The sequence below is a fragment of the Schistocerca piceifrons genome, chromosome 1, assembly GCF_021461385.2.
Source record: "Schistocerca piceifrons isolate TAMUIC-IGC-003096 chromosome 1, iqSchPice1.1, whole genome shotgun sequence".
Taxonomy (NCBI): Eukaryota; Metazoa; Arthropoda; class Insecta; order Orthoptera; family Acrididae; genus Schistocerca; species Schistocerca piceifrons.
Genome location: NC_060138.1, coordinates 1,052,107,429 through 1,052,128,354, shown reverse-complemented (window position 1 = coordinate 1,052,128,354; position 20,926 = coordinate 1,052,107,429). Strand labels below are relative to the sequence as shown.

The following is a 20,926-nucleotide window of genomic DNA, read 5'->3' as shown; positions in this document are numbered from 1 at the left end:
TGAAATAAAGAATAAGTGTACATTACTTACAACCATATAGGCGTCACCAATCGTCTCCACTTTGTAGACGTCGTAATTCTCGATAGTGGAGTCGAAACACGTATAGAGATCATTCAGGAAGTCAACCACCTAGAAAAGGAAAGCATTCAGTAAGTTGTCTTCACCTGAGAGGAAAGCTGAAATGAACTTTAAAAGAAAGCTATACGAATTTCAGAGGGAGAACAAATGTCGCAATTCGATATGAATCACAATATTGTGATGGTTTGTGGAAATATAACATTCTAATCCTTCATAAGGAGAACATAAGCTAAAAGTTTTTACATATAAGTATATAATATGATGTTTGATCAAATCAAATATCACATACTAACCACCCACATCCAATTATTATTATTAGTACATCGTGATGTGTTAGCCTCATCTAAGAAAACGCCACGGAGAGAGAAACGTTATCTTAGGGAACCTGTGTCTTATCACCTGTCACGAAACTGTTTAATATGCCTTCTCATTCCGCATCGTAACGTGTAAGTACTTCGATAATTTTGCGGACTTTTGATGCATCGTGAAAGGCAAGTTTTCACCTTTTTTTTCGTCAGTTTTATGGAGAATTTATTACTGACTTCAAACGGGCTGCAACTTCTGTCATTATAATGAAAAGTCGTCCCTACACCCTTAAACCAACGACACTATTGACGCACAACTCCTTCGCTTATTATATTCAGTCGGTACACAGGGCAAGAAATGTGGAAATTCTTTGACTTTTTTGCCTCTATGAACAGCATTACAGAATAGATTTCATAACTGATGTGATTTACAGTTGAAAACGACTACTGCACGCGAGCAATGTCGTAGCTCGAAGCGAACTGAAATAGTGGGTGGGTGTAGTCTAGTGACTGTTCCGTTCCCCCCATTACTCCCAACGCTACACGAAAACAAAGAGCGCTTTCCGCATAATCCTCGTAATACTATGGTCCATCCGTGCGATTTAAAAACGTGAGACTTGAGTAGGATATAATAATAAGTCAACGCACCAATTATTCGTCTGTTTCATGGCTATGAGATGCAATAGAATTAAATGTGTTCCATAAAATTACAAAATGCAGTACTGAATCCCTTTGAATAGCAATCTTTGTGGCGACGTACCTACGAAAATGTGGGGAGATGACGTTGCGAATAATATGTGAAATAGCATACAAATGTAATAACAATTTCATGTATCACTGAGTAACACAGTGAATACACAGTAAGTTTTAAAATATTGGTAGAAGTCTTATGCATTTCGTTTCCAATAATGTAACATTTTGGAAATCACTGTTAAAAACAGAGATGTTCCAAGGTTTCAGAGAGTCTGATGTACTAGTACTGAAAGTTTTAACTATGTGTATGTGTAGTTTTGGGGAAATAGCTGTTCGTAGGAAAGGACAAGAATTATAAAAGGTAGCATAAAAAGAAAAGGTATGAATCACTTTAATTTTTCATTTAATGTACTGTGTGAATAGTTGTTTTGTTAAAGCACACTATTGCAAGTGGCAAGCATAGACAGTAACCACACTGTTTCAAACACCACAGTATACAAAATAAACAGGCGGTACTAAAGTCGGAACTTAACTACAAATAGAAGCTTTTCTTCATTTTATGCGGTTGTTTTCATGGACATTAAATATCTGTATTCCTTTGGCCATTATGGCAAGGTTATTCTTTTCTTCTTCTTGAAGAAGGCTAAGCCTAGTCTCTGCAGCCACAGCTTCCTCTCTTCAACAGTTCTCATCATCTCCATGTACGAAGAACATCCAATCTCACCGATTAAAGTTTTTAAATATGATATTTTTGGTCGTCCTCTCGCTTTTTTTCCTACGATTGTGACTTCGAAAATGTTTTTTTGGAAGTATATCGTGTCTACGTGTCCAAAGGTATAACTATGATACCTACAAATTAGCTAGGAAAAAGAAGAAATAAACATTTTCATTATATGCAAGGTACACCATAAACCTTCACTCGGTTTGAATTTCCGCATAATCCGTAAATTTTCCTTCGTTATGGAAGCATATAGGTCACTGAAACAGTGAGTAGGTATCCCTCGCATTCCCATGAGTTGGTTCAAAATCCTGAAAACGCTCGTCCTTTGAGTTATGAGGATAGCATGAATTCTTTTGGGAACGTATTAGATGAATATGAGGAGGAAGTGTTTGATGACTATTATCTTATTATAAGAAAATACTGGTGCACAAAAACGCTACTGTGGACCGGGAAACAACTCTAGATAATAAACACCATTGCAGGTCCCATACACTCGAAGCAGATTGTTGATGACCGCTACAAACTAAATAAATAAATAAATACTGTTAGTACAGGAAAATTTAGATTACCGATTTGTTCTGGTAAAGTGCCACTTGTTCACCCGTCCGGATAGCCGCGCTCTTTATTTCGCCGCTTCCGGGATTCGGAGAAGCACGCCGGCTCCGGATATAATTCGCACCGAGTGCGGAGGTTTAAAGTCGAAGGCACGTGTGCCGGCCAACCTGGATGTGGGATTTAGGTTTCGCACGTCTGACTGTGTAGATATCGGATTGATACTCGTGTCGCGCCTTATTTACACGAATCGCAAACATTTAGAAAACGTTCGCACTTTTCACATAAAGCTAGACGAACACAGTTGCGGTGGGCCTCTCTGTTCCAGTTGCGTGCTGATCCCGTGAACATACGATGTAAAGGCCAGGACGAAGAAAAAGAACAGTTTCAGTTGTTTCTAGTGCAAAAATGCCGTCCCGATATATATCGTTCCGATTGTGTATGTCCAATAGCGAACCGGGAATGCTCCGCAGTTGCTAAATATGTTTGGAAATTATACTGTATACACACCGGTGAGCCAAAACATTATGACCGCCTGCTTAATAGTTCCTTTGTTCATCTTTGGAACGAAATACATCACTGATTCTGGATATCAGGGATCCGACAGTTTGTTGGTAGGTTTGAGGAGGTATGTGGCATTAGATGTATAAGCACAGCTCATATAATTTGCGTGAGTAGCGGGCCGCTGTTTTGCGTACTTGGTGATGACACCTGATAGCGACTTACATGGGTTACATAGGATTCACATCAAGCGAACTTGGTAACTGTGACATCAACATGAGTTCCCTATAACGCTCCTGAAACTACTGCATACGTTTCTGGTTCCGAGACAAGCATAATTATAGTACTGAAAGATGTCTTCGAGGAAGACATCAAGCATCAAGGGATGCAGGTGGTTCACAGGTATCAGTGTGTCTTTGATTACTAGATAGATCCAGTGCGAGCGCAGGAGAATGTCTCCAAAAGCATTATACTGCTCTCACCAACCTGAGTCCATGGCGCGCTGCTCGTTTCGAGCCGCCGTTCACAAAGATGAAGGCGTTTCTGGAGTCGACCATCGACTTAATATAGCAAAAATGTAATTCAGCCGAAGAGCCGATACGTTTCCATTGACCGTCGGTCGAATTCCGATGGTCCCATGCCCACTGCAGTAGTAACTGTTGGTGTTGTTGGGTCAACAGGTGATTACGTAATTCTGTCCTACTCTACTGAGCAGAGAAGCCTCCGAACGCCACGTTCTGAATGGTTCAAATGGCTCAGAGCACTATGAGACTTAATATCTGTGGTCATCAGTCCCCTAGAACTTAGAACTACTTAAACCCAACTAACCTAAGGACATCACATACATCCATGCCCGAGGTAGGATTCGCACCTGCGACCGTAGCGGTCACGCGGTTCCAGACTGAAGCGCCTAGAGCCTCACGGCCACACCGGCCGGCAACGCCACGTTCTATGAAGAGTCGTGGACGTCGAGCCATTTAGCGCCTAGTTGTAATTTCACTGTCCTTCTACCGCTTCTCGTAGAAGCTCGCGACAGTAGCACGTGAACATTCTACTAGCTTCGCTGTTTTCGAGACACTCGTTCACAGGCTTTGCGTAATAATAATCTGTCCTGTGACAATGTCGCGAGTATCAGTCGATTTCCCTATTTGCAGCTCATACCTTCTTTGGGGTGATTCCTCACCCGTCTCTGCTGCGTTTACATACTTTCCATAACCCGTTACGTGCCCGCAATGTTGCCAGGCGGTATCCAACTTCGCGGTGGGCAATGCTCATAATGTCTTAGATTATCAGTGTATGTCCTAATCTTTCTCCCTCCTCTTTCTGTCCATCTCTTCCTCACTCCCTCTGCCCATCTCATTTCCCTATGCCCCCTTACTGTCCATTTCCTCCCCCCCCCCCACCCTCACCCATCTCTCTCTGCCCATCTTTTCATTGCCCCTCTTTGTCCATTTTCTCCCACTCCCCCTCTCTATCCATGTCGTCTTCCCCATTCTCTCTTACCTCGAGCCTTATTTATTGTTATTACAAATCTGCTTGACTGGGAAGGGAAGTAACTTTAAATGAATGGATAAATTGGTAGGTATTATTAACACATGGGATGCAGGAGAGACCACTGCAGCTACTGGATCTGTGAGAATGCTAGGCTTAATGACTGTATTTTTAATAACATTAATCTGTGAACCGGTACGACTGCAAAGTTTCAGATTCATATTCCACAACAGTACGCCCATTCTAATCCTAAGTCTATGAGCCATAAATATAACATTCATCTTCCCTCTTAAAACTGACTGCAACGTATAACGCAAAACAGAACGCTGTTGTGTAGCTCTTTACGTCTAAAATCATATACTGGGTGATAAAATTAAAGTGGAGCTACTCAGCGCGAGCCGTCATACTGGAACACGTGTGAAAAAACTACTTTGTTTTAAATGCCATAATGGCTGCGAGAAAGCAAACGAAACTGCGCAATTTCACAGCACATTTTCTCTTTCGCAGACGTTTTTAGCAGAAAATCTGTACTTAGTTCTTTCTGTTGCTCGTGCTATGGTCCACAGCAAAGCATTATAATAAATAGCGATTGATTTACGCAGAAATTCCTTGTTATGTATTGTACATGTCAAAGCGCTTACCCCATAAGTAATAAATTGTAGTGTTTAAACTGGTCTAGAAGTTATGTATAATTTTATATAATTGGTGAAGAACTGCTTAAAATTTTAGCTAACAACGTTTCCTCGTTACATATTACACACGTATTTATTTACCATACGTATTTAAGTAATGATGTAGCCTATATCCATCCGAAAGTTTCGGTCAAGAACATTTCGGGATGTTTACTAATAACGTATCCCTTTTATGTATTACATATACATTTATTGAAAATAATTGTAGCCTACATCCGTCTGAAAGTTCATTAGAGTGTTGTGTAAAAATTTGAAGTAAATTGGTCAAGAACATTTTGAGATTTTTTGCTAATGACGTCTCCCCATTATGTATTATAAGTACATTTATGTACCATATATATAAAAGAAAATGTAGCCTATGAACATCTGGAAGTATACTAGAGTGTCGTCTAAAATATATAGTAAATCACTCAAGAACTTTTCGAGATTTTTCGTAACAACGTTGAACGTCAGCTTGTCTTCCTCTCCTTTAGTTGAATAGAAGGTGAACCACTGCACAGTCAAATGTCAAACGCATACGATTTGTCTGTAACTGAAACTACAACGGAAAATCTGTCTTTGATGGTTTTTTGGGGAAGTTATACGCATGGGCATTAATACTCATGAATAGAAGCGTAATGTTCTGCATCTAAATGAGTTATTTGGTATGGAGGTGTTAGTAGCACAATGGGTGCATAGACACACAGAGAGAGTTCATATTGCTTTTACTGTGCATTAAGTTCCATGAATACTCAAAATGATTCTGCATACATACTCTCTGTTATAACATAAGACTACATAGTTACATATCAATTATTGTATCACGTGCAAAAACTGTGGTACCTTGATACTAAGCGTCACTTTCGCACCTCTACGAGTTCGTATGTTATGTCGTTAGTGTAGCGCATACGGCGAGCTAGAGTCTTTTGGTGTCTGTGAAAGAGGACTTGTGTGGAGATAGGCAACTTAGCAGGAACTGCGTAACCCACAGAGAGTATCAGTATTGATTATAGAAATGTGTTAAGTTGAAGATTAGGGTCGAAGTACCGAATCGATATAATTTTCAGCGAAGTCAGATTAATTAAGGTGGAATTACGATGTTTGGAAGTGAAACACGCGTTCGGAAAATTGTACTTCGTTGCTCTGTGTGTTAATAACGCGAATCAAAGTTTAACGACGATCAGAATAGCGATTTCAGAAACTGTAATTTATCACACATACAATGTACGTCAGTTTGTGACTTATTAAAGAGTGGATTCACAAACGAACAGTGTGAGAATGGCAGTAGCAGAAGTGCATTCAAACTATAACTAATTAATATCAAGTATGTAATAAAACTATTTTTACTGAAAATACCAAAATCAGACAATTAGGAGAGATTAGTTAATAGTGTTGAGCATACAGTGGTTTCAGGACAGATAGTCATTAATATCGTAACCAGGTCCAATATTTTCAGAAGCACAGTATTTTAAGAACTTTCAATACTTCAAAGAAGAGAAGTGGGCCAGGTTTACACTACTGTTTTCCTAATGCGAAAGATTTGCGTACGTAAGCTAACAGTTCTCTATCATTAGAGTCTATGGAGCAGTAGCAGTCTTCATCAATAGTATATACTCAGCATGTCATTGTGTTCCATTCTAACGCGAAAATGACTGGTTCTTTGAAATAGAAATTGTTGGTGATATTTCGAAATTAGAAGAGAAATTATGTCGATGTACCCATGTCGTGGATAGAAGAAAGAGCTGTAGAGATTAATATGACGTCATTAGAGGAGGAGAGTGGCTCAGTTGGCCAAATACATTAGAAGGGTGTTTTCACAATAATGATGTAAATATTTCAGGGTTGACGGAGGACATATTCTTCCTATATTGTTATGTCACTCCATCGTCTGTAAAGGCGGCGATAGTACTGGTAGCGCTGCATTACTGCTTTCCATTCGAGAACATTAAGAAAATACATATAGTTTACTAAAAACATTAAAAATATAAGATAACTACACGATTTTAAAATTACCACAACAGACATATGTACGCTGAAAATTTTAAGTCACATATTTCTCCTTTTCAAATAACAGTCAATTGAGTCAGTCTTTACTAGACTAGAAATGAACAATATGTGAGTTGGCATATTCATCAGACACAACAGAAAAACTTCTTGTTGACATAGGCATCCTTCCCTGTCCGTCACCACCTTCACCATCTGATTGTAGTTGCTGCAGTATACACCACTGATAAACTTCGTGATACGCGTATAATAGGATTGTCTTTTGTTTTTTCCCAGAATTTTGCTCCTAAGACGTTTTATATGAAGCTGGTATGTCGAATTAGGTGTTCAACTAATTTCGTTTTTTTTCTCTGTTTACATTAATCAAGGTCTTTTCCTCTGTATTTATTAATTCAAATAACGCCTTTTTTGACTGGGGGTGGGGAGTGGGGGCAGGACGGGTATGAAAAATCATCTGTGGCTTTGCTTCTTTATATTTAATTCTCTTTGATCTCCTAATTTTTCTTTGCACTCCTAATTCGCATTCTGCATTAGTATTACGTTTAGGTCCCAAATTTTCCCTTAGAATTCTTCTTTGAACTTTTTCCAGTTTTTCAAGGTACCCAAATCTCGTTATTTTAAGTGTTTCGTCTGCATACTGCATTTCAGGCCCTACCACTGTTCGATAGCGTCTCAGTTTTATGTTCTGAGACAAATATTCTTCGTTATACGTCTGATATGGAATACCCTTTCCATTTCATATCCTCTATTTTCTATAGCTGTTTTTTTTGTATGGCTCGTTATACGTTCTCCTAGATATTTAAAATAATTTGTTTCATACATTTTGTTGTTATGAATTTCTAAATGTTTGGGGTAGCACTGATACTTCCCATGAAATATGCATTTTCAAATGATTTGTTTAGTCCTACTTTGACTGCTTGTTTCTATAATTCTGTGATTTGTTGGTTGACATATCTAGTGAGTCAGTTATTAACGCCTGTCGTCTGTAAAAGACAGAAAATATATCGTGATTTTATTTCGTTGTATTTCTAGTAGAATATCCTTAGTAATGATGGATATCTTGCACTCTCTAGTCACCCTCTCTAATCCACCGTTGAAAACTAGAGGTAACAAACGATCTCCTTGTGTTACACCTGATTTTATTTCAAAAGTTTTTAACAGTTCTTTCGAATGTTTTACTTTCGATGATTTGTTCGTTAAAGTTTCTTAAATTATTTCTGTTTTTTTTATAATTGAATCTCAGTTCCTTTGTAACGCTGATTAGTGCATTTCTATCGATTGTGTCATAGGCCTTTTCCAAATCTACAAAAGTTATCACATACTTGAAGTTTAATATTTTCCTAATTTCTACTACGCTCCTCACTTTCAGCTCTCTTCAGAAATGTCTGGCAAGAGGCAGATTCCTCGTAAATTGTTATAATGTCATTTCTTTTTTTTATTTCGTTGGTATATTATGCCAAGGTCAATTCTGATAGCAAAGTGTTAATTGTCCAGACATCATAAATGATAATGTTTTCACTAGAGTGTTTCGACAATCCAGCAACTGTGATGTCGTTTCCTGATCATCTGTTATTTTTAAGTTATTTTGTGATTCCTCTGACTTCTTTCGTTGCTGATACTGAGTCTGAGTGCAGTTGCGTTTGGTTATCAAAATTAAGTTCTATTTTTGTTGGATCACAGTTACGTACTTCATATGTAGTTCTTTGAAGTAGTACACAAGTGCTCTTCAGTTCTCTGCGTTATTTTATGCAGTCTTCCATGTTTTTGGCTCTATAAACTGCACACTTTGTGGTGTGTACTTAAACTAATTTGTAACACGTTACAAAAGTCCCTTGCGTTGTTCTACATAAAATATAACTTAACTGACGTCAGTTGATTTTTTATGTATTGTACTCTGACTTTTTGAGTACTTTTGAGGCACAGCTTCTATAAACGTTCCAGTGTTCTTACTATTTTTATTTGCAATCCAAATATTCCAGATTTCTTGTTGTAATTAACTCATCGCAATCATTATTCCATCATGTATGTTTCCATTTCTTTTTAACAGAAATAGTTCATTTCGGAGTCTGAATAACGTGTTTTCGAAATTTTTCCCAAGAACTACATGTCCTTCTTTCCAAAATCAATTTGAAATTTTCTTCCTTTAATTTGCTTGTGTCAGACTCGTCATGTTGTTATTGATTCTTTTCTCCAAGTACTGGCCGACTCCGTAATTAATGCTCGAATTGTAGTGGTCTGAATCCAAAACGCCACTCTTGGCTACTTTTATACTGAGTACCTCCATTGCAGACTATGTACTTATTGCATCACGATAGAGGTATTTTTCACCACAAGTCTCCATGTGTGGAGACTTGAGTCTCTCACTGTCGGCGTCCGTTGTTTTAGGTGTAAGGCAGTTCCTTGCTATTGCTCTGTGATGACGTTTTTTGCCAGTTTATGCATTAAAGTCTCAAAGTAGTATTGCTATATTTGTCAATGGACTATTGTCTAAGGTGTTTTTCACATTTAGTTCAGAATGTTCAATTTGCTCTTTCTTTGTTCTGCTCTTTTCATTTATTGGCGCACATATATTTAAAACAGTGTCAACTTCGATGATTTAAATGTTAACTTCAAAAATCTTTCATTAATAGATTTAAATTCTATTACTGAATGTAATATGTTTTTGTTTACAACGAAACCTATTCCAAATAAAGATACATTATTCGCAGCTTTTTTCCTGGCTTTGGCTTAAATATGCTGAATTCTACTGTATCAAATGGATGATAGTTGGTAAATCTTATTTCTTGCTGACTTGTTGTTATAACGTTTTTTTGTTCAGGAAGTTTATTTAAGTTTTAAGTACCTCGTTTTTAACAGTGAATGTACGTTCAAGTGGTTTTCAGTATTTGTGAATTAGGTTTTATTTCAGTCCTTGTAGTGTTTGTGGATTTTGCACTTATCCACATTTCCTTACTTTTAAACTCTTGTTTAGTCACTGCAGTTGATTATCGTTATTATCCTAAGGAACTGAGTCACGATGCATGCTACAGAAGTTGTGAAGAACGTTATTTTCTTGAGGGACAACCTAATTCTTGTAGGATAGTAAAGAATTGCTTGAAAATAGCTATCCAGTCGAAAATGCACGAGAGTCCAAAAGAAAATATGAAAGCAGTCAAAATAGCGAAAGTGTTATCAATTAGACAAAAAAGTCTACTTGGATTTTTCTTATAGTTTGAAGAATTTGGCGAATTTGAAGTTTTCTTGTGGTCATGGTCACTTAGTTGTTTCCAGACCAGCATTTCCCTTGTATAAAATTTGCCATGCTTCACTATCCGTGAGAGTTTGGAGCATCGTCACGGAAGTACCCTGTAGATCCCAATATTTCACTTTCGTACGTAATTTACACGATGCGATCGAATTGCAACCGGTGAACTAGCTAATTACTAAAACAGATGTCGAAACAAAATTGAGTATTTCTCTTTATTGCGGATGAACGAAATATTTACGATTTTTCTACCATCCGAAATGGTGTCTGTATTCGGTGCAATTTCTATTTGGTAAGAGCATTACGTTTCGCAAGAGGGTCTCATGGCAATCGAGTTTTTGTATTTTTTTTTGTATTAATAGTATGTGAATTTCAGGACAAGTATCTATCATCAAAATTAGTTCTATGTAACTCCCAAAAATTCTCGAGGAAATCGACTTTGAAGCTTTGCGACCGTCTTTAATATGCTGAAGATTGGTTAATTTCCCATGTAATGTCATGTGGCTGTGTTGTAGAATGTTCGCGTACCCTGTTTGTGACACAGGTTCGCCGGCCGGGGTGGCCGAACGGTTCTAGGCGCTACAGTCTGGAACCGCGCGACCGCTACGGTCGCAGGTTCGAATCCTGCCTCATTCATGGATGTGTGTGCTGTTATTAGGTTAGTTAGGTTTAAGTAGTTCTAAGTTCTAGGGGACTGATGACCTCAGAAGTTAAAGTTAAGTTCCATAATGCTCAGAGCCATTTGAACAATTTTTTTTTACACAAGTTCGATTCCCAGCACAGATAATATTTTAAACAAAGGTGCGTTTTCCATTAACATTTCCATGAAGCGTAAAAAACACAGCGGGGGGGGGGGGGCAAGGATGAAAAAGTATTTAATTCGTAATGTATCTTTAATTTAAGCAGTCTTCTATAAAAATCTGTAGTTACGAATGTACATTTGAAATGAAGGCTTTTCCTGTACGATATGTAATTACAGATAAGAGGACGTGCATTTTTCATAAAATTAGCTATTAGGTACCTGTCAGCATATACTTGATGTATTTCGTATTTAATGATATAAATTGTAAATATATTTTGCTGATGAAGATATTTCAGAATTGGTGTGAATTGTAAGCCAAGACACTTTTAATTATTTTCCAATTCAATTCAATTTTTAAGACATTATGTACAAAACTGTAACAGTTAAGCTTTTTATTCTTGTAAATATGCACTTCTGTATTTGTTTATTCAATTATGTGTACGTTGTCACAATGTGTTGCCGATGGCTAAATTGAGTACACACTCAAAGGCAAAAAAAAAAAAAAAAAAAAATACCATACATATTAGAACAGAACGAAAAAAAAGAACATTATGACCGAAACGAGACTCGAACCTATTACCAGTCTCAAGTGCCACTGATTTTTCGCCATGAGTATGCATTTTAAACTTCACAGAATTGATAGAACGAAAGGTAGCTTTGTTTAAAATTTTCCATCAGCTGGGAACAGAACTTAAAACCCCTACGCCGTAGGCATGAAACCACAGCTTTTGCATATTAAAACAGTCTAAAATTTTTTAGACTTTCAGCGATTTTTCGGGGTTAATATTTGAATTCTGAACTTCACGTACCATTAATATAAAAAATTACAAAAATCGAGTTACCGTACGGTGCCCTTGTCAGCTGAATGTGGGTGTCCAATAAAGCATACTTCTACAGCTAAGATTTCGGGACAGAAGCTAATCCGTCCATATTGTAGGCAGGTAGGTGCTACCTGTAGCGGCGTGCTCTCGGCGGACATGGCGGTGAAGCCGACGATGTCGCTGAAGTAGATGGTGACGCAGTCGAAGCTTTCCGCCTCCACCTTGTGGCCCCTGCGAAGCTGCTCTGCCACGGAGCGAGGCAGCATCTCGAACAGCAGCGCCTCTGGTGGCGAAAACAACGAAACCGTAAGAAGTAAGCTGAGACAGAAGTCTAATCAAAAGTAGGGTACTGTAGCTGCAAATACAAGTTATGGTGATCCACAGCTTTGGAGCCAACTATCGTCTACACAGTGTAACAAAAGTGTAGCAAGAAACTTTGAGTTGTTCTAGAGGATTGTAATGAGGAGCACATTTATTTCAGGAACTCGTGCCCACAAATGTTATCTAACGATGATAGACGGCGTAAAATTTTAGACGGAACAACGCTTACTGCAAGGTGACCCGTTTGGCAGAAAATTTGAATTTGTACTTAGCGATATCTACTGGGCTGTGACAGTGGGGTAGCGTCCGACACCATGTAGCGCCCTGAATGCTGTCAGGTCCATAAGGGCAGAGTGCGCACAAATCTTGGCTCGTATACGTGCAGACGGGGCTGCAGGGGCATAGAAAATGGTGCCTGAACGACACCGCTGAGATAGTGGAGGTGCAGGTTGACAACTGAAGCCTACACACAAACGTGTGCTTCAGATAACTTGTAAGCTATAAACGATCCTGTTAAGAGGTTATGGCAGTACGATCATATAATTGGACAAATACAAGGCGCCCCATGAGAACTGGTCAGTATTCAAATATATGACAGGAGCAATCATCTGAAGCAAAAAATTTCATATGGATATGTGCCCTACTCCGAGTTGCTTCTGAGATAGAACACATTTAATGACCAGGGTGAATCAAAAATAACTTTACAAATTTGGAATGATACAGAAATTTTTTGAGAGAACGTATAGAATCGGTAGAGGTGACATTTTGTAGCAAACAACCTCAAGTTTGATTCATGTAGTGCATCAGTACCCCATTCCGTCACTAGAAGCGCCAGCGTAGTGCAAATAAAAAGGACGACTTTCACTGGTGCGGAGCATGCTCGCTGCGTGAATTTGGCAGTGAATATGCTAAACAACCTCCAAACAGGCCTACAATTTACTTTTGGCTCAGAAAGTTTGTAGAGACAGGTTGTTCACTGCGACATGATAAATAACCAGGTCGCCCGCGTGTTGAACAGATTAAGGAGAGCTATACTCGCAGTCAACAAAAGTCAGCGGGACCTGTGTCTCGAGAGACTGACTTTCCACAAAAGACTATTTTGCGAGTACTGTATAGTCGCTTACACTTGAAACCATAGAGATTCGCAATGATACAGCACATTATTGATGCAGATAACGTTGCCCATGGGAAATTCCCTGCATAAATGTTACATCGGATGGAGGACTACGAGACAGCCTTGAGCACAATAATCATTAGCAATGAGTCAGCATTTCATATCAGTGACGTGGTAACACTCACAACTGCAGAATATGGGATAGCGAAAATTCACATACATACTGGAACCCATACGTGACAACCCTAAACTTAGTTTCTCTTGTCCCCTTAGCGAACTGGACCTGTATGGTCCTCTCTTCTCCATAGAGAAAACTGTAGCTGTTATGTGTATCTGCATACAGTTGAGAAGTTTTTAATTCCACCGATCTATGAAGATGACCGAGATGCGATTGTTTACAACCAACAAGACGGTGCACCACCTCACTGCCTAACCGAAGTTTCAGTTTTCCCCGATAATGGTTTCACAGCTCGGTAGATTGACGGTAAGTGACCAACCGCATGGCCCTCTCGCCCTCGAGACTTGATATCACTGGATTTCTTTCTCTGAGGTTTCATGGAAGACCATGGGTATGTTCCCCCCTTTTGAAACAATTCAGAAAACCTGAATCTACGTTGCCATTGTACAAGTTGCGACCGATCTGCTACAACAAGAGTGAGGAGAATTTGATTACAGGTGGGATATTTGCCGCATAACGAACAGTAGTCACATAGAAACAAAATGACACATGAACTCTTATGCGAATCTTGATATTTTTTCTTTAAAATAACACATCTACCGATTCTGTAAGTTATCTCAATAAATTTCTAGATCATTAAAACTAGTAAAGTCCTTTTTTTCTCATTCTGCACATTGTTTTTTATTTTATGAATTATTCAATACAGTCAATTTTTACAACTGTATATGCGTTTTACAAAGTATTTATTAGAAAACGCGTGTTTTTAAGACAGTCGTGCACCTGTACGTGAGACATTAATACGTGCAGAAAGTCGACGTACTCTGGTAGCAGGACTACGGTGCGCTGTTTCAACAGTGTGTTCCTGTTCCAGCACGCGTTGCTAATCTATAGTTCAGAAGAAAATTGTGAACTTGGAATAGTACCTGTTTCACTCAGTATGCTGAAATCTCTGGTAAACACTCTGCAAATCAGGAATTCGACGTCTCCGAAAGCACAGACGGTACAGACTTCCATTGCAGAAGTCGTTAACATACACCATATCTTCATATTTGTCAATTAGTGTAGATGTGCGGTAATTTAGCCGGTGAATGTAGAAACACAATCAAACGACACTTCTCTGCGACACTCTCTCAATTCCTCCCATCCCTCCCACGACTTCGGTCACGACGCACCTTGGACAGCTATGCATTCAAGCAAAACTACATCGACCGCGAACTAACAGAAAACAAACAAGAGGTAGAACATGAAGATGATGTAGCTTTCTACGACGTTAGCAACGTACAACAAAGAATATGTGTCATGTGGAAACTACGAGTTAGTTCCAAAAAAGTATGTTTGGCGATATTACTCAGAAATAAAATTTTCTTATCACTGTTCCATATCTGTCCGAAGCAGTGAAGCCTCGGGAAGTACTTGTAACAATGTTTTTCCCCTGTTCCCTCTTTACTCTTTTTTTTTTTTTGAGCTATTGGGATAATAGTGGTTGCTGCAACCCTGTTAAGCATTGCTTTTAATAATGTTTTTGCTTCCTTGTTCGCAACCTTGACAAAAATTTGATGCTATTTCATGTTATCACAAGTACCCGATTACGAGCGATTTTATATTCACTTACATTGCGCGGAGACTGAGGTGACATACTATGTCGCAAGGAGATAGTAACAAGAACGGTCAGGTGGTACGTAGACGGGCGAAAGTCAGCTGATCTACATCTACATGACTGCACTGCAATTCACCATTAAGTTTTCACACTCTGAGGAAAAAGCTGGTTACTGAAGTTTCATGAGAAGTTCCTGCCGCAGCGATAAACGCCGTTGTTTCAATGAATGCCACACCAATTCGTGTATCTTGTCCGCGATACTCTCTATTACGCGATAATACAAAACGAGCTGCTCTTCTTTGAAATTCGTCGATGTCCTCTGTCAGTCCTATCTGATGCGGATCCGACATCGCTCAGCGGCACTCCAGAGCAGGGTGGGCAAACGAAGTGTAAGCAGTCTCTTTAGTAAACCTGTTACATTTTGTAATTGTTCTGCCAATAAATTGCACTATTTCGTTTGCCTTCCCCACAATATTATCTATGTGATTGTTCCAGTTTAAGTTATTGGTAATTGTAATCCCTACGTACTTAGTTGAGTTTGTAGTATTTAGATTCGTGTGATACATCGATTCGCTGAAATTTAGCAGATTCTTTTTAGTGCTCATATTTATTACTTCACACTTTTCATAATTTAGAGTTCATTACCACGTTTTACAGCATGCAGATATCTTGTCTAAATCATTTTGCAATTTAGTTTGATCATCTGACGACATTAAATGACGGTAAAAGACAGCATCATCTGCAAACAAAGATTGTCTCCTAAATCGTTTACGTAGATCAGGAACAACAGAGGCCCTGTTACACTTCCTTGGGAAGCGCCAGATATTACTTCTGGTTTACTCGATAGCTTTCCGTCAATTATTACGAACTGCGAACTTTCTGACAGGAAACCACGAATCCAGTCACGTAACTGAGACTCCATAGGCATGCAGTTCAATTTGAAGTCGCTTGTGAGGAACGATGTCAAAAGCCTTCTGGAAATGTAAAAACATGGAGTCAATGTGACGTCCCTTGTCGATATCATTCGTTACTTCGTGACGATAAATAGCTAGTTATGTTTCACAAAAATATTATTGGCTATTTGTCAATAAATAGTTTCCTTCGACGTGATTCATAATGTTCGAGCACGGTCTATGTTCCAAAGTCCTACGTCAAATCAACGTCGGTGATATGGGGCTGTAATTCGCGGATTTCTTCTATTTCCATTCTTGGGTATTGGCGTGACTTGTGAAACTTTCCAGTTTCTGTGTACCGATCCTTCTACGAGGGAGAGGTTGTACATGATTGCTCAGTAAGCAGCTGTTGAATCAGTAAACTCTGAAAGGAACCTGAATAGTAGACAATCTGGACCGGAAGTCTTGCCTTTCTTAAGTGTATTAAACTGCTTCGCTACACTTCTACTTCTAAGTTACTCATGTTGCCAGTTGTTCAAATTCTGGAATATTTACTTCGCCTTCTTTTGAGAAGGAATTTCGGAAAACCGTTTTTAGTAACTGTGCTTTAGTGGCGCTGTCATCAATAACATAACCATTGTTATCGCACAGTCAAGGTATTGACTACGTCTTGGCAATGGTTTACTTTACACACGATCAGAGTCTCTTTGGGTTTTCTGTCAGATTTCGAGACGGAATCTCGTTGTGGAAACTATTAAAAGCATCTCACAATGAAGTTGGCGCTAAATTTCGAGTTCGCGTAAAACTTCGCCGATCTTGGGGATTTTGGGTTCTTTTAAATTTCGCGTACTTTTTTCGTTGCTTCTGCAATTGCACTGTCCGCTCCATACGAGACTAATTACATGCGGAGAAAGAAAACACGGCGACTGGGAAAACGTATGTGATACTCCGTGGGGATCAGAAACGGAGCGAGTACGCATGTAATGTGTCGGGTTGCGTACTTCACAAATCAAGGCACCACCGTTACATCAGGGCTACCTGGCTTCCTTCGATCCCACTGTAGTTACGCGAGTATGACGAGCCTGACAACTGTGGCGCTGCAATCGCTTGATACTCGTCGTAGACTCATTGTCTCCTACTGAAGCAGGAGTGTACGGCTAATCGTAACTTAATGTTAGTACTCAAGATGAGTTGGTTGGTTGTTTTTGGGGAAGGAGACCAGACAGCGAGGTCATCGGTCTCATCGGATTAGGGAAGGACGGGGAAGGAAGTCGGCCGTGCCCTTTGAAAGGAACCATCCCGGCATTTGCCTGGAGCGATTTAGGGAAATCACGGAAAACCTGAATCAGGAGGGCCGGACGCGGGATTGAACCGTCGTCCTCCCGAATGCGAGTCCAGTGTCTAGCAAGATGAGTCCCGATACTGCTGCTGTGATATGGCGATGGCGAGGCGAAATAACCGATTGTCGCGATCAGATGGCCTTCAACGAAGCTGTGTTTTGTGACATTGTGAAGGGTGTAAGACGAAAATTAATTGATGCAAAGTACACAATTGCAAATGTGTCTGATTTGAAGAGGAGTTGTCCGTTCCACGCTGTTCTCCACCTTTCGTACGAAAAACGTACGAATTTCGTCCAACGCAACCAAAATTGTTGCAATCGTGTTTATTGCACATCCACCACGAGAAAACGTAAGTGTTACTTGAAACAAACACTGGCCACAGAGCATCGTCACTGTTATATCGTTCCGACATAAAAGCACGATTTTTCTGTATTCATTTGATCTTTGCTGCTTGTGTTTAGGGGGTAAGAGCGAGTTGTATAGCTTATGATTAATTTCTGTGATCTATTTTAATTATTAATGACTATTTACAGATTGCACTTCATCCTCATGTCACGCTTTATGGTATTGTCGTTACAGGCACAGTAACGCCTCGAAAGTGAGTATGTATCAGTGTTCACAATGGTTCAAATGGTTCTTAGCACTACGGGAGTTAACATCTGAGGTCATCAGTCCCCTGGAACTGAGAACTACTTAAACCTAACTAACCTAAGGACATCAACACATCCATGCCAGAGGCAGGGTTCGAACCTGCCATCGTAGCGGTCGCGCGGCTCCAGACTGAAGCGCCTAGAACCGCTCGGCTGTATCAGTGTAATTGTTAGATAGTCTCTGAATACATATTATGTACTAAAGTTAATTTACAGCAGTCTTCGAAAAAGTTATATATATATATATATATATATACAGAACGACACGCACAGATAATCGATCAGTCGATACATTGGTATACAACTTGCTTCTATCATTTAGGATGTGCACATTTTGCGGCGTTCCAACTTGCGCCTGAGAATGGCTATAAAGACGAAATCATGATTGTGTGAAATAAATGAATTGAATAGTGATTTACAGTTTGATAGCGGCAATATCTTTCGGAACGGTTGCGTACGTAGCGGCAATGCTGTGCGGCAGCGCTTGTACATGTGAACTCGTGCACTCGCTGTCTTTTCTGGGCGAGTTGAGTCCCCTTGTACCCGACATCAGGTGATAAGTGTGATGCGACGAGTTGGAAAATGACGTCACAGGACCCGCTTGCGGGGCCAATGAGATATACAGGTCCTGCAACGAACTTGAGATTTCACAGTAGCAGGCTTGTCTGCCACATTTCGCGAACGATCGGCTCCGAGATGGGCTCATGGTAAATCAATACGTAATTGAAAACGTACCCACTAAATGTCTTCGCAATCGAGAGCTTACATGCATTTAAACAGACAGTCAATAATTACTAAATTCGTCGGAAATAGTTACTCGCTCCCCGCAGGACACAGCTCTTGGGAATCGTGAGACCTCCAACGTCACGTGCTATGTATGACATATACACCACGGCCTGTTTTTCTCGTGGGATTCGACTCGCCTGGGAGTAAGGTAACATACCCGCCTGGTTAGCCGAGCGGTCTTGAGCTCGGCTTTCGGGAGTGGGAAGGAGCGCCTGGGCCCTAGCACGAATCAGCCCGGCGGACTTGTGTCGAGTTCCGGTGAGCCGGCCAGTCTGTGGATGATTTTTAGGCGGTTTTCCATCTGCCTCGGCGAATGCGGGATAGTTCCCCTTATTCCGCCTCAGCTACATAATGTCTGCGATTGCTGTGAAAACAATGTTCTCCAAGTACGCGTACACCACGCAAACATAGGGGTTACACTCGTCTGTCGTGAGGGCGTGGGGGTGGGGGTGGGGGCTCCACCGGGAGCCGAAGCGCACAATAACCCCGAAAGAGTGGTTCGGTGTGGGGCGGCGGAGGGATGATGTGGACTGCGGTAGACGTCGTGGGGTTGTGGACCACTGCGGCTGCGGCGGGGACGGAGTCTCTCCGTCGTTTTTAGGCTTCCGGTTAACATACAATACAATACAAAAGGTAACATACGGAGCTTATTTCTGATCCCGTTTAACGTTGTGGTAAACAAAGAGTGGTGATCTGCCGCACAGTAGAAACCGTAGAATGTGCAGAGAAGGAATTGCAGGATTACAAGTTCTGCCGACTTCGCAGAGTAGGACACGATTTACATGCGGGGAAAGAAAACTTGGCGGCGAGTGACAGATGATGTTCCGTATTCTGTGTCACTAAAGACTTGCTCCGCAGATAATAAAAAAACTGGAGGAATACGGAAACTGCTGAGGTGACACAAAGATGTGGTAAAATTGACAAGTGACTAACGAAAACTGTCCGTTACTCCAAGTCCACTGAGGAATAATAGTAAAATTTCCGACTCAGCCTGAGTCACGCACGAACTGCGTGGGGGGCCCGGAATACAATGGGTAACGAAACGCTTCAGGAAGTAATGTTTCCATGATTAAAGTTCCATATACACATAGGGTGTCCAGTTCCAAAGGCTGTAGAAAGAGTGAGGTCATCCACATGAGTCCTAAAAGGAACTCGTTAAACTTCGGTTACACGATAAATCAGTGTAATCTAAAAGCCGTAAATTCAACTAAATAAGTAGGTATTACAATTACGAACAACTTAAGCTGGAAAGAATACATAGAAAATGTTGTGGGGAAGGCTAACCAAAGACTGCGTTTTATTGGCAGGACACTTAGAAAATGTAACAGACCCACTAAGGAGACTGCCTACACTACTCTTGTCCGTCCTCTTTTAGAATACTGTTGGGCGGTGTGGGATCCTTACCAGATAGGACTGACGGAGTACGTCGAAAAAGTTCAAAGAAAGGCAGCACTTTTTGTATTAACGCGAAGTATGGGAGAGAGTGTCACAGGAATGATCTAGGATTTGGGCTGAAAATCATTAAAAGAAAGGCGTTTTTCGTTGCCACTGAATCTTCTCACGAAATTCCAGTCACCAACTTTCTCCTCCGAATGCGAAAATATTTTGTTGGCGCCGACCTACATAGGGAGAAACGATCACCACGATAAAATAAGGGAAATCAGAGCTCGTACGGAAAGATATAGGTGTCCATTCTTTCCGAGTGCTATACGAGATTGGAATAATAGAGAATTGTGAAGGCGGTTCGGTGAACCCTCTGCCAGGCAGTTAAATGTGATTTGCAGAGTATCCGTGTAGATGTAGATGTAGATTGCTTAGAAAATAATTCAGTTTTCAACAGCATATTATTGACACAAGGAGGGAACGTCGTGGGACACAAAAAACATTACGAAAATCTGAGTAGTAGCTTCAGAATATGCGCACCATCAGACGTGCGACACTCTGCTGTCCTCAGTTTGCGTCCGAGACGCACAACATGACAGTCTCTGTGAAGGACAGTGACTCTGCGCCAGGAGTCCTGCAGAAGAGCTGGGTCACATAAGTGTATGAAAATAGGTTCTTGGTTTGATGTCTGCTAAGGGTTTGGAGGAAATTAATTCGAAATTCGAAAAGACAGGTTCTTTTGAAGACTAATGTGGCAAAGGGAGGAAATCAGTTGATCCGA

At 40.2% G+C, this 20,926-nt stretch overlaps 1 protein-coding gene across 1 annotated transcript in view; it reads right to left on the bottom strand.

Annotated features, from left to right (window-relative positions):
* LOC124796481 (guanylate cyclase 32E) overlaps positions 1-20,926 on the bottom strand; it is an 823,982-nt gene that overhangs the window by 83,876 nt on the left and 719,180 nt on the right. The window contains exons 19-20 of the mRNA XM_047260702.1: positions 12,015-12,166; positions 31-129 (exon numbers count right to left, since the gene is read on the bottom strand). Of these exons, the coding sequence (XP_047116658.1) occupies positions 31-129; positions 12,015-12,166 (251 nt within the window). The remainder of the gene's footprint in view (positions 1-30; positions 130-12,014; positions 12,167-20,926) is intronic.